The 17,198-nt window shown below is 38.4% G+C and overlaps 1 protein-coding gene across 3 annotated transcripts in view; it reads right to left on the reverse strand.

Moving 5' to 3' along the window:
• The window catches only part of Ros1 (ROS proto-oncogene 1, receptor tyrosine kinase), a 96,809-nt gene that overhangs the window by 68,635 nt on the left and 10,976 nt on the right, over positions 1-17,198 (reverse strand). For 2 of the 3 annotated variants that reach the window (XM_048354639.1, XM_048354638.1), the window contains exons 4-12: positions 16,307-16,333; positions 14,269-14,329; positions 10,138-10,286; positions 9,354-9,492; positions 5,287-5,488; positions 4,563-4,639; positions 2,624-2,746; positions 1,938-2,122; positions 120-217 (exon numbers count right to left, since the gene is read on the reverse strand). In XM_048354639.1, the coding sequence (XP_048210596.1) occupies positions 120-217; positions 1,938-2,122; positions 2,624-2,746; positions 4,563-4,639; positions 5,287-5,488; positions 9,354-9,492; positions 10,138-10,286; positions 14,269-14,329; positions 16,307-16,333 (1,061 nt within the window). The remainder of the gene's footprint in view (positions 1-119; positions 218-1,937; positions 2,123-2,623; positions 2,747-4,562; positions 4,640-5,286; positions 5,489-9,353; positions 9,493-10,137; positions 10,287-14,268; positions 14,330-16,306; positions 16,334-17,198) is intronic. The other variant, XM_048354636.1, reaches the window with a different exon arrangement.

Here is a 17,198-nt window from a genome sequence, read left to right on the forward strand (position 1 = left end):
ATGCTTTGCCAGGAAATTAAATTCTCCTGAAATTAGTACACCAATGTTTCATTAGAAAGCACTTTTCACAAAGATTTTCACCAATAAAAGAGAGGCCATATTTACAAGGCTATACTTACCCATTGTAGGAATCTGCTACAACTTTTTGAGGTGCAGTAACATAAGGCAGAGTAATTTCCTCAAAATTTGAGCAGTTCTCTAAATCACAGGCACACACCTAGACAAACAAAAACACAGAAATAAGATCAATGCCCACTTTGTGTTCATTTCAGCCACCAACCCTTTCCTGAGCTCTGTCCTATGCTAGGAACTGTGATAATCACTTCACACTTTTCAGATCAAACAAAAGAAGCCATTTTAGTATATACCTATAATTCTAGCAATAGGGGGGCTGAAGCTAGAAGATTCTGAGTTCAAGGCCAGCCTAGATGACATGGCAAAATTCTTTCTTAAAAAGGAGAGGTACAGGACTGAAGCAGTAGCTAGCTCCTATCTATAATTGCAGCTAGTTGGGAGGCAGAGACTTGGAAGACTGCAATTCTTGGGTAGCTTGGATAGAAAAGTAGCAACATTCTCATCTTAACCAATAAATCAGGAGTGGTGGCAAACATCTGAGGTCTCAGCTACACAGGAGACATAGATAGAAGAATAATGATCTGAAGCTAGCCTAGGCAAAAAAATGCACCAAAAAATAAGTAAAAGCAAAACAGTGCTGGGGGTGTGGCTTAGGTGACAGTGCACCTGTCTAGCAAGTGCTAGGCCTTGAATTTAAATCCCAATGTTACAAAAAATAAAAATGAGGAAGTTATTATTCTATATCCTAAGCTTGTGGGCTTCCAGCTATACTTACAGCTTTCAAAGAAATAGAACCTAAAACCATCAACACTGTGTCTTCTCAAAGATCTCAGGACTGGTACTCTTTCAGAATTTTACTAATGTAAACCTGTTTTTTTAATAATTAAAATCTATGTTTCCTATGACAGGAAGTCTTATCTAGTGGTAATACAGATGAAGTATCACTAACAAGAACTATGACTGTTGGGGAGAGTGGCAAATGGAGAGGGTAAATGTGATCAAAATGCTTTATGCACACATGTGAAAATAGAACAATGAACTTCTTGAAGTTGATTTGGGAAAATGAAGAGGTGAGAGGAGGGAGAGTGATGGAGGGGGAAGATCTAATTAAGACCCATTGTCTGTACATCTGGACATATCAAAACAAAACTCCCTTGTGAAACTAATTATTACAAATAAAATGTAAAATAAAGCCAGGCACTGGTGACTCATATCTATAATCATTGCTACTCAGGATGCTGAGACCTGAGGATCGTGGCTCAAAGCCAGTTTGGGCAGGAAAGTCTGTGAGATGCTTATCTCCAATTAACTACCAGAAAACCAGAAATGGAGCTATAGATCAAAGTGGTAGAGCACTAGCCTTGAGCAAAAAAGCTCAAGGACAGTGCCCAGGCGCTGAGATCAAGCTCCACAACCAACAACAATAACCAAAAAGATGTAAAACAAATAAACAACTTTTGATTATGGGAAGTAAGGACTAGTCAGTAAAGGGCTGGCCCCTGGAGATTAGATCTATGATTCAGTACTAATCTACTGGCTAAAGTACTCTGTGGGTATGTGTTTTGTTTTGTTTTGCCAGTCCCAGAGCTTGAACTCAGGGCCTGGGCACTATCCCTAAGCCTCTTTTGCTCAAGGCTAAAGCTCTACCACTTGAACCACAGTGCCACTTCCAGCCTTTTCTGTATATGTGGTACTGAAGAATGGAACCCAAGCCTTCATGCATGCTAGGCAAGCACTCTACCACGTAGCCACATTTCAGCCCAGTATGTATGCATTGAATATGAGAACTATGTTTAGTTGTTAATATACCAAGACACAGTATCAATAATAGCTAGTTGTTCAATTTTAATTCTTGGACTAACCAGTTCATGCATGATGAAATACATTTTCTGGTAAAGCCAGTCTATGGAGATGGAAGAAATTAATCCTGAGCCTCTGTAGAAAATTCTCAGGTCAGACATATCAGACATATTAGCAACCTCCTTCACCCATATGAGAACTCCTTCAGAGAAATAAACAGTTTCCTGCTGGACATGAACTGATATTCCTGGAAGACCACAAAATACACACACATTATTAAATAACAACCAAGACAAAAGAAAATCTAATATTAAAGAGATTTTATTTATCTAATATTAACTTAAGAAATAAAAGTGGTAGTTTTGAAGAAAATATTCAATAAAAGTGGTAGTTTTGAAGAAAATAGTCTTCTAAGTTCTCCAAGAACAATTTAAGTAGTATATATTAGAAATATTTTTTAAAAGTATATTCTTTAAATTAGGAAAAAACTGGATTTTGTTTTACAAGGGGATGTGAGTAGTTTTATTTGTGTGTGTGTGTGTGTGTGTGTGTGTGTGTGTGTGTGTATGTGTGCGTGCTGGAGATTAAACCCAAGAGTTCATGCATGCTAAACACCTGCTCTAGCACTAAGCTACATCCCTTCTCAGACCTAATATCATTTTTTAAAACATTCTTCTACTCTAGAAATATTTCTTGCAGAAATTCCAAACTGTTCCTTTAACATTAAACATTTTTCTATTATACTGACCTGTAATATTATGGTGTATAATATCAGACCAAAGGCAGTGTGCTTCATCTACTAAGTGTTTTAAAGACCTTTTCCTTAATGAAGTTTTTCTGGATAAAAAGAGCCATTGCTCCTCTTCTTGAACTGCAAAATGACATAAGTTACAGACAGAGATATTAAATGCATACTAACATCAAAAATATACCAATTCTTAAAATGAAAATAAAAGAAAATGGCACTTAAATGAGACTGTGGATCAAATATTCTCTGAAGATAATAGGACAATCCATATTAATAATTATTAATAATAATCCATGATGAAAGGTAAGAAATACAGTGGCAATCAAGTAGGACTCATGTGTACATGCTTTTAAGAACCCCCCAAAATACCATCACATGAGTTGTTACAATTCATGCCCCTGTAGGAGCTCAGTTCATTATTCCTAGTTGTGAGAATTTGCTTGGTGAAAGAGGTCTGCCCCTGCCAGAGTGGCTTGTTGGATTCTCACATATACACAGACAATGATTGTTTCTGTTTAGTCCTCTACATCTCTTTGAGGCAAAAGAAAAGTCCTTAGGAATGAAATTTAAGGGCTGCAAAAATCTACATGATTCTCTTTTCAACTGAAGATTGCTGTAGGATCCATAGTGATAAACACTTTTGGGATAATTGATATGCAATAATCACATAACAATTTTAACAGGTCTCTATATTTAACTTGCTCTTTGGACATGTGTCTTGCATAATAATCATGTCTGTCCTTCCTGGAACAGCCAAAAAATCTAAAGACTGGTGACAGATGACATCCAATATCCACTGGCATAGGTGTGGAAAAAAGATGGTCAGATCAGCAAGTGAAATTCTGATGGAAATAGAAAACAGACTTGTAGAATTATGAGTCTTTGAATGGTACTCAACATTCTTTTGGTTTTTTGTTTTGTTTTTGCCAGTCCTGAGGTTTGAACTCAGGGCCTAGCACTGTCCCTGGCTTCTATTTGCTCAAGGCTAGTACTCTACCACTTGAGCCACAGTGCCACTTCTGGATTTTTCTGTATATGTGGTGCTAACAGAACCTAGGGCTTCATGTATGCTAGGCAATCACTCTACCACTAGGCCACATTACCAGCCCCTTAACATTCTTTACTAATTAAAAAAAAAGACTAATGGGTCTTAGAAAGCATGTTCATTTCTTATTTCATTAATACAATAAGCATTCAAACAAGCAAGGCAAATTTTAAAATTCTAAAATTTAAAAATAAAGGAAAGGGATGATAGTGTTCAGAAAAAATGTACTTATTACCTGACTTATGTAACAGTCACCCCTTTGTATATCATCTCTATAATAAAAATTGAAAAAATAAAAGTAATTGACCACCCCCAAAAAAGGTACTTAGAAAAATACCAAAAGGCCTGTGATTTCAAATGAAACCTAGGATTGAATTTGAGCCATTTTTAAACAATATTCTTTAGTATTTTAATTTTTAATCCCTAAATCCTAATGTGAAATTTTTCAAGTTAAACTTTTACTTTTTAGTTTTCAAATATTTGTATTCACTTAAAATTGAAATTTTAAGTGAGGTGCTGGTGGTACATGACTGTAATCCTAACTATTCAGGAGGCTGAGATCTGAAAATCATGGTTGAAAGCCAGCTTGAACAGGAAAATCTGTGAGACTCTTCTCTCTAATTAACTACCAAAGAAAAGCCAGAAATAGAACTGTGGCTAAAGTGGCAGAGTGCTGCTCTTGTGCAAAAAACCTCAGGGACAACACCCAATCTCTGAGTTCAAGCCCCAATACCAGCACAAAAGATGTATTTTAAAAATGTAGCAGGTTATAAAACATGCAAATACAGAAAAGAGGGGATCTGAAGTCTACAGTTGATTCGGACCACTGAAATCTGACCCTGTCTTGGCTATCCTTTATTCCTGTGTCACAAAAGGAGCAACCCTGGGCAGTACCTGCTGGGGATGAAGTGGTAATAGTAGATTCTGCTTCTGGCCCCTCACCAACTCCATTGACTGCTGCAATAGAAAACCTGTTCCAAAAACAATTTGGAGAGATGTGTTTCACATGGCGTGGTATGAACATGAGATGCAAACAGAAGGAGCAATGGCATTTCTATTTAAAGGATGGTGTGGTAATACATATATCTAGTTACTGAGTGTCACTGCTCAGCACTAAAATGACCATCCATCACATCCTTGTTTACATTCCCCACAGAACAGTTCAGGGTCACAGAGGTCAAAAAACTGAACTCTGCTATCTGCATGACCCCCACTCCTCCCCTAATTTAGGTGGCCCTTAGCAAATGCCAGAGAAGCTAATGATAATAAAAAACAATCTCTTGTGGTTAATAAAGGCACCATTAACTGAGTTTTACCTCCTTAATTTTTTCATGCTTAGTTAAAAAAGAATGGCATTTGTGGTATTTATAACTTTATTGTCTCATATTTATAAAGAGCCTTGAAAATAATAGAAACAGTTAAGAACAATTTTGTTTGGGCTTCTGTGATCTAATAAACATAGATGCTTTAAAATAAAACTTCAATTTTGACTCAACAGCACAGTCAGTGACATTGCCTAAAATGCATTTAATCTACACTACAGCTGTGTTTCTTGAACAATTAGCCTGCCTTCAGTCATACTAGCTCCAATTCCCTGTGGGCCACTACGAATTCTTACCTGTAGGTAGTATTGGGGAGAGTAGAGTAAAACTGGAAACTAGTTCTCTGTGTCCCAGAGTCTAATTTTTGATTTTTACTAATCAGTCTTAAATTATAACCTAAAATAGGTCCACCTGGGAATTGAGGCGGAGCCCAGCTGACTTCCACAGTGTCAGGACTCGAACTTTCTATGTTGCGAATGAAAGGAGCCATTTCGGGAACTGCAAGAGACAATGATATATAGTGAGCATAAAAATGTACATATTTTAGGATCCTAGAAAAGAGTAAAAAAAAAGCCCTTCATTTTAAAGAGTTAACTGCAGTACGGATACTTTATTCATATTCAAAACATATGAAAATACACTGGACCATAATAAATTACATAGGACTCTAGGCATTTACACACAGTGAGGCCAGAGGATGAGTAGAAGGAACAAAAAGGTTCAATGCTTATGTACATCTGGCCATATATAATAATATTATTGAAATTAACTCCAGGAAGCAGAAACAAGAAAGGTTTTTTCCTTTGTTGCTGTTTTTCTTTTCTTTTTTTCTTCTGTGTTTATCTGTCTTTGGAAGGGTAAACAGTACACAGAAATGGTAGGACAATAGGTTGAGAATGAACTTATACAACTTGTGGGTGGGGATAAAGGAGAGAGTAAGGGAAGGGGTGACATTATCCAAAAAGAAATGTTTAAAAAAAAAAAGAAATGTAATCATTACCTGACTTATGTAACTGCCACTTTGTACATCACCTTTATAGTAACAGTTAAATAAAAAATGAAAAACATATGATAGAGAGAAGGTGGTAGAAATGTATATACCTAGTCTTCAATTCTTCCAGTTATGTACTAACATTACCCAAAAGATGCTTTGAAATGTTTATTTTCCAAATAAAATGTTGAAGTCTACAAATAGAATAAATATTCTACACTAAGAGCTGTCAGAAATCTCTAGAGACCTAAATAAATTTTATCCTGAGATGGTAGCAGGTAAAGAAGAGAATCTGAGCAAATGAGACCATGATTATCATGAGTTGAAAAAGGTAGGAGCTGGGAACTTTTCACTCACTGTTCAGCAGCCTGACTGGTTGCACTGGAGATGTGAGTTCAGATAAGCTGGAATTGGACTAGACTGGTCTCCTTCCCTTCTGTTACCATCAGCTCTGACGAGCCAGGCTACACCTTTCTTACCACACCCACCACTAAAGTCCCTGGGAATCCAGCCTTGACTGAGCTTCAATGGCACTTGACCCTCGGAAAGTTTGAAAGGAGCACGAATTAAATGATGAAATATTTACTGACTCATTCTACATGCTACTGAAGTAGCACAGAATAGAAAGACAAACATATGAGCTAACAAGCTGGTTTCTATGCAGGCATCTACCTACTTCCCATATCTCAGCCAAAAACCACATTCTTGACTTTTCTCTTTTCACAGAAAAAAAGACATTCATGTCATTCTGCCATTGACTAGACTTCTCCTACTGAACGCTTCTGGAAAATGTTCTATGTTGCTGCTGGCCCATGGAGCTGGCAGAAGTGAGACAGTTCAGCTCTCACACTGGACGTCTCAGAAAGGCCTCTTAATCAGTCTCTGTATTTCTATGAAACATTCTCTCCCAAACTCACAGAGGTGTGACAAATATAAAAATCTTTGCATCGCAACTGGGCTCCCTGTAGAGTCATCTTTGGGAATAGGAGAGAAAAAAACACAATCCACTGAATTAGAATAAAGTCAGCAAAAACACAGTAGGATCTGGATGCTGGAGGCTTACACCTGTAATCCTAGCTACTCAGGAGGCTAAAATTTAAGAATCATGGTTCAAAGCCAGACTGGGCAGGAAAGTCTATGAGACTCTAATCTCCAATTAACCACCAGAAAACCTGAAGTGGAGCTAGGGCCCAAAGTGGTAGAGCGCTAGCCTTGAGCAAAAGAGCTCAGGGACAGTAGTGCCCAGGCCCAGAGTTCAAGCCCCATGAGTAAAACCAAGAACAAAACCCACACACACATTAGGATTACACTCAGATATGAACTGCTCCACTTCAAACAACTTAAAGCACCACCTCCATAGCAAGATGCAATAATTGCCTGAATGTCTCTAATGTAACTTCTACATTTATAGTTCAGATCTCTCTAATCCATCCCAAGTTTCAAGTGCACAAATTAACTGTGTCTTTGGCAATTCCATTTGGTTATGTGATAAACATTTCAAATTTTACTTGGCCAAAATAGACCTTTTTTTTTCCTGCCTAGTCAAGCTACACATTACTACATCTAAAAAAGGCCAATGTTCAGATATTCAGACTGAAAATCTAAGTTATCAAGGTAGATCTTTCATCCTCTTCACCAAATCCATTCTGCAACTCCATCAGCCATGTCCTCAAAATACATAGCAAATCTTTACACCTCCTCCACCATGGTCATCATAATCAGAGTTACTGCTATCACTTGCTTGTATTCTTAACTGCCCACCCCCCTTGCCTTGGCCTCCATCCTATTCTATCTGTTCTCTGTTGAACAGCTACAGTAAAATTTAAAATTTTTAAGTATCTGCACTATCTTGTTATTTAAGATATTAGGTTACTTAAGATGTTTGTTTCAGGTATGGTTGGTGAAGATCTTTTCATAGTCTGTTGACTATCTTTAGTTTGGTGACCTGTCCTTTGCTGTGCGGAAACTTTTAGTCTGATTGCATTTGTCAGGTCTCTCCTATTTGCTGTGCCCTAGGACTCTCTTCAAAAAAGTTTCCACCTGTGCCAATAATTTCTAAATAAATAATTTTGTTGATTATGAAAAATTAAATATCTGAGCCAGTCTTCTCCAAAGTCTTGCTACCTGCCATGCATAGAATAAAATCTAGCCCTTGATATCATAGACATTGTGGCCATACAATACTGGAACTCTGGCTATTGTCCTATCTCAACTCCTCCTCTTCAGCTTACTCATTTCCTTCTTCCTGGAAAACTCATTCTAAATTTATTTGCATACCATTATTCTCAGAGAGGCCTATTCCACCAGTCTGCCATACAAAATAGGTCCCCTCCTCAAGCATTCTTTATCATTTATCCTGCTCAGCACAAATACCTATGCGAAATTACACCTTCGCTGTTCAATGAAATGCTTCCTTATTCCTCATGCCATATCTCCCCATGCATCTTGTGTAAATACTTATTCAGCCCTAGATTTCCCCATAGAGAAAGACAACTATCTACTTATGCTGGCAGAAGCCATTGCACCATGAGGTAATAAGTCAGAGGTCTTAAAAGAAAGGTTCTGGTCCCCAGTTCACAGGAAGCCAGCACTCGCTGACAGGCAGAATTAAGCTTTCACTAAAGAGGATTGCTTGTTCTTCAGTATAGAATAGGTATCAGGGAATTAGCAAATTAATCTCAGTTTTTTCATGCTAAGTCATATCATCCAGTTTAGTCTTCCTCAGAAATAATGGTGGTATTCTGTATTTATCTATGGGCCTTTAGAGTTTTTTTCTTTCATTGGTTTAGAACCGGACTGGGAAAGAAGATGTTATATATTGGACCTCTTATAACCGCAATGAATACTTCTATTTAATCTTTTGTCTGCCTATTTTCCTTCCTCAGAATAAAGCTCTGAGGATGTCAGGACTTTCATTTCTAGACCAATGTCTGGAATAGAATAGCTGCTTAAGAAATACTTGTAGAATAAATGAGAAAAATAACCAAGTTTCTAAGAAAAAGGAAAAGATAAGAAAGAAAGAAGCTAAATATTTTCACAGATTTCATTGCTACACAGTCAAAGAAAGTTCATAGCCTGGGCAAGAAAAAGTCCAAAATTTGTCTCAACAAATAAATATACAATTGACATACATCCACCATACGTCTATTATGTCTTGACAACTCTCACATGAGTCACTACAATGGCCTCCTCCCAGATTCCCCTGTTTCTGCCCACACTCCAGAGTTGGTTCTCCATACAGTAGCCAGAATGCCCCTTGTAACGTATCAAGAGGTTCACATCAGATTTATTTCACTACTTAAAACAATAACAAACTAAGCCAGAGCTGATAAATAATATCCTTATTTAATAAACAATGTATGCATGCCATACCTCCATAGGGATGAGTCCTGTAGCTGGGACTTGGGGGAGAATAAAGCTGTAGCTGGGCTGTAAAGATCCAAACCACTCGGAAAATATATTCAGTGAAGGGGTGTAGGGATTCCACCATGTATGAGAGCTTGGACACAGTCTAGATCCATGAGAAATTAATTATCAGAATTTACTGAATCACTCCAACACATTGGAACAGAAGAATACAGATTAATTTGCGAAAGGTAGATGGACTTTTGAAGATTGAGCCACCAAATTCCTACCACACAAAGTAAAACAGAACTATCCAGAAATCAGTCTACCGAACTCACACAGAAATTCTCTCTTTCCTCAAATTAGCAAAATTAAGGATTCAATTATTTGGCACTTACCTTAAAATTTTACTTAAAATTTGACATGTTAATATACTTGATGTCTTAGAACTATTTTTAGTTCTAGTTTTGCTCACATTTTCCTAAAACTGGCACTCAGGGAGAACTACCCTAAACAGTACTTCTAAATCAGAACAAAACCCTATGAGAATCTTCTTCCTGACCTCCATCCATATAGAATCACCGTGGGAAGGCAGACAGGTAATGGTGAACGGGATGAATGATAATGTGATATCATGCTGAAAGAATTGCAGATATGGCTAATAATATATTTTTCTAATACTATTTGACAATTGACTACAGGTAATTGAAACTGCAGAAATTGATAAGGGAGGGCTACTGCCATTATATGTAATCTTTTGGAATTTTAAATAACGCATTCTTTGCTTAGATAGGAAGTCAACTTTGCATACCTCTGTGTAAGTCCAGCTGCCTGGAAGTTGTGCGTATTTCCATTGAATGATGTATTTGACTCCAGATATGTTAGCAGATTTCCATCGCAATGTCACACTATGGCTTCCAATGGAAGATGCAAAGGGGGCTGAAGGGTGTTCTGTGCCCTCTGCAGAGGAAACAATATGCCACTCACCACACACTTCTGTTCATCAAAACAGGAGAGAGCGGGCTGGGGATAGGGCCTAGTGGCAAGAGCGCTTGCCTGGTGTACATGAAGCCCTGGGTTCAATTCCCCAGCACCACATATATAGAAAATGGACAGAAGTGGCGCTGTGACTCAAGTGGTAGAGTGCTAGCCTTGAGCAAAAAGAAGCCAGGGACAGTGCTCAAGCCCTGAGTCCAAGCCCCAGGACTGGTACAAAAAAAACAAGAGAGAGTGTGCCTGTTTGATCCAGGGCCCTATGAATTCTCCTACTGTAGTAATTCACCTGCATAGTAAACAGGAGCAGGTATTCGGGGCAGTCTTTTTCTTTTTATAGGTAGGTAATGTCGGTGGGGTGGAGACTGCTCAATCCTATGATAATAAGGCACCACTTTTTTACATGCGAGGGAAACAGATGCCAAAGCATGTTTGCGGTATAGAAGGATCATCCATCATTCCAAGGGATACACCCAAAAGTATTTTTGAGAGGCTGGGAATATGGCCTAATAGGTAGAGTGCTTGCCTTGGATACATGAAGCTCTGGGTTCGACTCCTCAGCACTACATATATAGAAAAAATCCAGAAGTGGCGCTGTGGCTCAAGTGGTAGAGCAAAAAAGAAGCCAGGGACTGGGGTTGGGAATATGGCCTAGTGGGTGGAGTGCTTGCCTTGAATACTTGAAGCCCTGGGTTCAATTCCTCAGCACTACATATACATAAAAGGCCAGAAGTGGTGCTATGGCTGAAGAAGTAGAGTGCTAGACTTGAGCAAAAAGCCAGGGACAGTGCTCAGGCCCCCGAACTGGACAAAAAAAAAAAAAAAAAAAGAAGCCAGGACAGTGCTCAGACCCTGAGTTCAAGCCCCAAGACAGGCAAAAAACAAACAAAATTAGTTTTGGAATTTTACAGCATAATTCTACTGTTGCTGCCCATCTTTTCAGCAATTTATTTGGTACATGTACAAAATTACTCCCTTACCAAATTCCGAACATCTGTGTAACAGCTGAGGAAAGCTAAGGCTTAGAGTGACTGCAGTAATTAGTATAACACTGCAATAATCCTGAAAATGTCTTCAAATTCCAAATATCAAAAGGCTCTCCCGGGCTGGGAACATGGCCTAGTGGCAAGAGTACTTGACTCGTATTCATGAAGCCCTGGGTTCGATTCCTCAGCACCACATATATAGAAAACAGCCAGAAGTGGCACTGTGGCTCAAGTGGCAGAGTGCTAGCCTTGAGCAAAAAGAAGCCAGGGACAGTGCTCAGGCCCTGAGTCAAGGCCCAGGACTGGCAAAAAAAAAAAAAAAGAAAGAAAGAAAGAAAGAAAGAAAGAAAGAAAGAAAGAAAGAAAGAAAGAAAGAAAGAAAAAAAGCCTCTCCCCCCCCAAAAAAAGTTATTACCTTCATGCCAAAAGACTCTACGTTCTACTCTTTTGTCATACAAACATGCCATGACTTCTAAACATTGAAGACATGATCATTTGTTGCATATGTTTATTGAGTACTATTTGCTTGGTACTGTACTATCTACACTGGAGTAAAATTTATCTTATTTCAGTTTTTCTATTCTGCCAAAGATGTGATTAATGAAATGCTTACACTTTTTAATGGACTTAAAACAAATAACACTACGCTGATAGAGGAAGTGTGGTGGATTTGTTAGGGAGATTAAAATGAATGGTTACAGACAAATCCCCAGGAACTCATTCTTTTACATCAAAACTAATGCAATTCTCATCATTACATACAATGACTTCAAGTCCATACTCTAAAATCCAGGAAAATTAAAGCCATTGTTATCTGAGAGCTCAGCCCACCCTCACCCCCCAAAAAGTCTGGCACAATACTCCGTTGATTAGCACTTCATTTGGAACTGTAGCAACTGTATAAAACAAAGTACCTCTCTACTTTTTCCATTTCTTACTATGGATGCCTGTCATCCTAACAACTCATGAGGCTGAGCTGTGAGGATTTCGATTCAAAGTCAGCTCAGGCAGGAAAATTCATGAGACTTTTACCTCCAATCAATCACTAAAAAGCTGGAAGTGGAGCTATGGCTCAATTGGTAAAGCACTAGCCTTGAAGGGAAAAGAAAGCAACAAACAAACAAGAAAAAAAGCTCAGGGACAGCACCCAGGCGCTGAGCTCAAGCCCCAGGACCATAAGAGCACACACACACACACACACACACACACACACACACACACACACACACACACACAGAGAGAGAGAGAGAGAGAGAGAGAGAGAGGTTCTGCAATCAAACAGCTAGATCGCAATTGCAGTTGTATCTCTTATCATCTATAGGGCCCCAAGCAAGCATTTAAACGTTATGCCTCATTTTTTAAATTTATTTTTATTGTAAAGGTGATATACAGAGAGGTGATTACAGTTACATTGGTCAAGTAATGAGTACATTTCTTTTTGAACAGTGTCACCACTTCCTTCTTTTCTCTCAGTTCAATTTTCTTCCCTGTCGTAATGATAGGATTTATATCTCTGGGGCTGGGAATATGGCCTAGTGGTAAGGTGCTCGCCTCATATATATGAAGCCCTGGGTTCGATTCCTCAGCACCACATATATAGAAAAAAGCCCGAAGTGGCGCTGTGGCTCAAGTGGTAGAGTGCTAGCCTTGAGCAAAAAGAAGTCAGGGACAGTGCTCAGGCCCTGAGTCTACGCCCCAGGACTGGCAACAAAAACAAAATAAAACAGGATTTATATCTCTGAAGACAAAGCTACTTTTTACAAATTAATGCAACAGTGTCTGAAAATTCCTAATAAAAATATCTCTTGTTATTTTAGTGTATTGTTAACTATTATCATTTCTTACCATGTGGAAAAGGACATGAACATTCTAAAATCTAAAATGTAATAAGAACAGTAGAGACATAAGTAAATGGGTGAGCTAACCGATGCATTAGTGACAAACAAAGTCTTGGCTCAATGGGCAAAATGATTCATCATAAAAACCTAAAGATAAAGTGACACTGTATGAAAAGAATTGTACTTTTACTTGATATATGTAACTGAAACCCCCTTGTACATCACCTTTATAATAAACAATAAAAAAAAATTCTCAAAACCCTAAAGGGAAGTCTGTATGTTCCAATGTGCTGGTCCTGGGGCTTGAACTCAGTTCCTGGGCACTGTCCTTGAGCTTTTATGCTCAAGGCTAGTACTCACTTGAGCCACAGCACCACTTGCAACTTTTTTGTAGTTAATTGAACATGAGTCTCATGGACTTTCTTGCCCAGGCTAGTTTCAAACCAAGTTCTTCAGATCTCAGCCTCCTGTGTAGCCAGGATTATTACAGGTGTGGGCCATTTGTGCCAGTCTCCAGTGCATTCATTTAGACTTGGCACACCTCATTTGTTAGTGGCACACAGACATTATTCCATAGCTGATGAGAGCATTGTATAAACAAGTTGTTAAAACAATTTTATAATATATCCAGTATTTCCATTCATTAAATATTATAAATTAACAAGTCTCCCAAATCAACAAATTTGGGACAATTTGAAAAAAAATTAACACCTAAATTGAAGGACAAAGTTGTATAGTTGAGGGCTTTTGTTGTTTCTTCTTTGTCAATCACAGGGCTTTGATTCAGGGCCTGGGCGCTATCCCTTAGTTCTTTCACTTAAGGCTAGCCCTCTACTGCTTTGAGCCACCTCCACTTCCAGCTTTTTTGGTAGTTAATTGGAGAGTCTTATCGCATAGACTTTCTTGCTTGGGCTGGCTTCAAATCATGATCCTCGGATCTGAGCTTCCTGAGTATCTATGATTATAGGCATGAGCCACTGGCTCTCAGCTCTCTATAAATATTTTTTTTTATTCTACTGAGGTGTAGGAGCCAGGATATTTGAAGAGGTACTTCATTACTCTTTCATTTAAAAAATCCCTGGAGGGGTACGGGTTGCTTCACTACTGTTGAGTGTGTTTCCTTACCCAGTACTTGATCTTCATGGGCACCTTCTGCAATGCTACAGCCAACCTCACATGACTCACGCTGTGGAAAAGAAGACAACAGGTGAATCAATGCAGCCTGCTAACATTGCTGATAGGCTTCAACTAAAACTTGACATTTTAATACTTAGATTTCCACATATTAATGATATTAGAAAATACAATATAACATGATTCCCCCCCCCCAGATGGGAAACTAGGAAGGAAAAAGGAGATTCATTTGGAAATATGTATTATTTGGAAATATCACTAGTCCAGACAAATGGAGGAAATTGTGGCTGGTTGTCCTGGATTATTTTCAAGGAAAAACATATAGTAAAATTGCCCTATATGAACATTTAAATATTATTTCAAATGGAGGTAAAGGTAGCAATGAGGCTGCCTCACAGCTCCACACTCCTGACTTCACATGAGGTTACTCATTATTTCTCAAGTGTGAGTTGCCTGGACAGAATTTCAAGGTGTTTGGATCTTAAAAGTTGATAGAATCTGAGCCAGAATCCCCTTTTAGGAACATTTATGCAGCACCTTCCAGATTGCTCAACTGCATTCCCCTATGGGAGCCAGGTCTCCTCTGCCTAGGAGACCTAACAACTTCCTCCCTCCCTCCCTCCCTCCCTCCCTCCCTTTCCCACCCTCTTTCCTTCCTGCCTTCCTTCCTTTCTCTTTTGTTTTCGGTCAGAGATCAGAACTTGAACTCGGTACCCAATGCTTTTGCTCATTGGCCAGCACTCTATCAACGGAGCTACACCTACAACCTCTCCCTCTACCTCCCACCTCCACACAGGCCTTTCTGAAGAGGTGAAAATCAAGTGTAGGAAAAAGGGCAGAGAGGACCTTGGAGGGGAGCCAGAGACATCAGAAATCACTCATTATCAAAGCAGCCAGGGGATACCTGTGTTTCAAAATGTTAGGAAAGGATCTTCTTTAATAATGAAGAAACTGAGTTAAAGAGTTCTCTTAATGTGATAGATTTCATGGTAGAGAACTCTTTGTTTGGGGAAAGAATACTCAGATTAGAGTAATAGACAGTCAACCTTATGTTTTAGCAGGTTTTACATATGTAGATTCAACCAATTGATGGCCAAAAGTAGTTCTAATTATATCTTGATTAAATATGCACACACTTTTTTTCTGTATGCCTCCAAAATAGTACAGTGTAAGAACCATTTACATCTGAGTACCCTGGATACTGTATATGCTGGTATTAGAACTAAGGAAGGGAAAGAGAGTATCAAAATCAAGAGATAAAGAATACAAAGACAAATGACTCAAAAAGCAATATTTACAAAACCACTTGGTATAAACCAACTGAACAACTCATGGGGGGAGGGGGAAGGAGGAGGGGGAGAGATGAAGAAGGTAACAAATTGTACAATAAATGTACCCACTGCCTTACATATGAAACTGTAACCCTTCTGTACATCACTTTGACAATAAATAAGTAATTATTAAAAAAGAACTATTTATAGCATTCATATTGTATTAGATTAGAAGTAATGTAGAGATGATGTAAAGTGTGTGAGCAGATGTGCACAGGTCAACTGCAAATACTGCACTTCTTATATAAGGGTCTTGAACATCCAAGGATTTTTTTTATATCCACAGGGGTTCCTAGAACTAAAGAATGGCTGTATGTTTCTATACATAAAAATATGTATACACATTGTACATGTTCATATATAAGTTTATATGAAGTATATACATATATGATATACAAATATGATGTACAACAAATATTTGTGCCTAGAATGAGCTGATGTAATCTGTATGCCCAGAATGATAACATTCCCCAGGAAAGGTCTCTGTGTACTTAGACTGACTTCTATTACTTCATTTTTAATTTTTTTCTTTGCTTTTTTTTGTCTGAAACCAGGACTTGAACTCAGTACTTGATGGTTTTGTTCATTTGCTAATGCTCTATCAGTTGAGTCACACCTTCAACCCCTCTTAATTTAGAATTTTTCTGAGGATCCTATGCAAATACATTGGCTTTAATATCATTTTTGGGTCAACTCACCTCACAAATGGTAACATAGGTATCATTCTGCATAGAAAAAAAGAAAGCAAAACTTATTTAAAATACTGAATGTTATGAATACTTTTAATGATACTGAGCTGTACATTTCTTCCAAATTAATTTCTTTTTCCATCATTGAGTTTTTTTGTTGTTTATTTTTTGTTTTTTTTTGCCAGTCCCTGGGCCTTGGACTCAGGGCCTGAGCACTGTCCCTGGCTTCTTTTTGCTCAAGGCTAGCACTCTGCCACTTGAGCCACAGTGCCACTTCTGGCCATTTTCTATATATGTGGTGCTGGGGAATTGAACCCAGGCCTTCATGTATACGAGGCAAGCACTCTTGCCACCAGGCCATATTCCCAGCCCCTCTACCATTGAGTTTAACAAAAGAAAGAAAGCAGTAATTTAAAAGGAACTCAGAGTTGTATAGAGCTATGTACAAGCTTTTGTACAAATAACTCTAAAAATTACATTGTTTACAACACTGAAAAAATGGTAGAGGATGATATCTATAAGAAATTTTTTGTTTTGGTTTGGTTTTTGCAGGTCATGGAGTTTGAACTCAAGGCATGAGTGCTGTCTCTGAGATTTTTATCTCAAGGCTAGTAGTAATCTACCACTTCAAGCCACAACACTATTTTCAGTATCCTGGTAGTTAATTGGAGATAAGAGACTCACAACTTTCCTGCCCAAGGTGACTTGAAACCATGCTCCTCAGATCTCAGCCTCCTGAGTAGATAGGATTACAGGCATGAGCCATTTGTATCCTACTCTGATGGACAAGGGTAAAGAATGGACTTAGAGACTAATTGAAATTAAAACCACCAGTAGCTCTGGCTAGTAAATTCAAGCAGGTTCCTCAGCCCAGATTATTTGCTCCATCATCCACGTTTCT

Source organism: Perognathus longimembris, chromosome 9, assembly GCF_023159225.1.
Source record: "Perognathus longimembris pacificus isolate PPM17 chromosome 9, ASM2315922v1, whole genome shotgun sequence".
Lineage (NCBI taxonomy): Eukaryota > Metazoa > Chordata > Mammalia > Rodentia > Heteromyidae > Perognathus > Perognathus longimembris.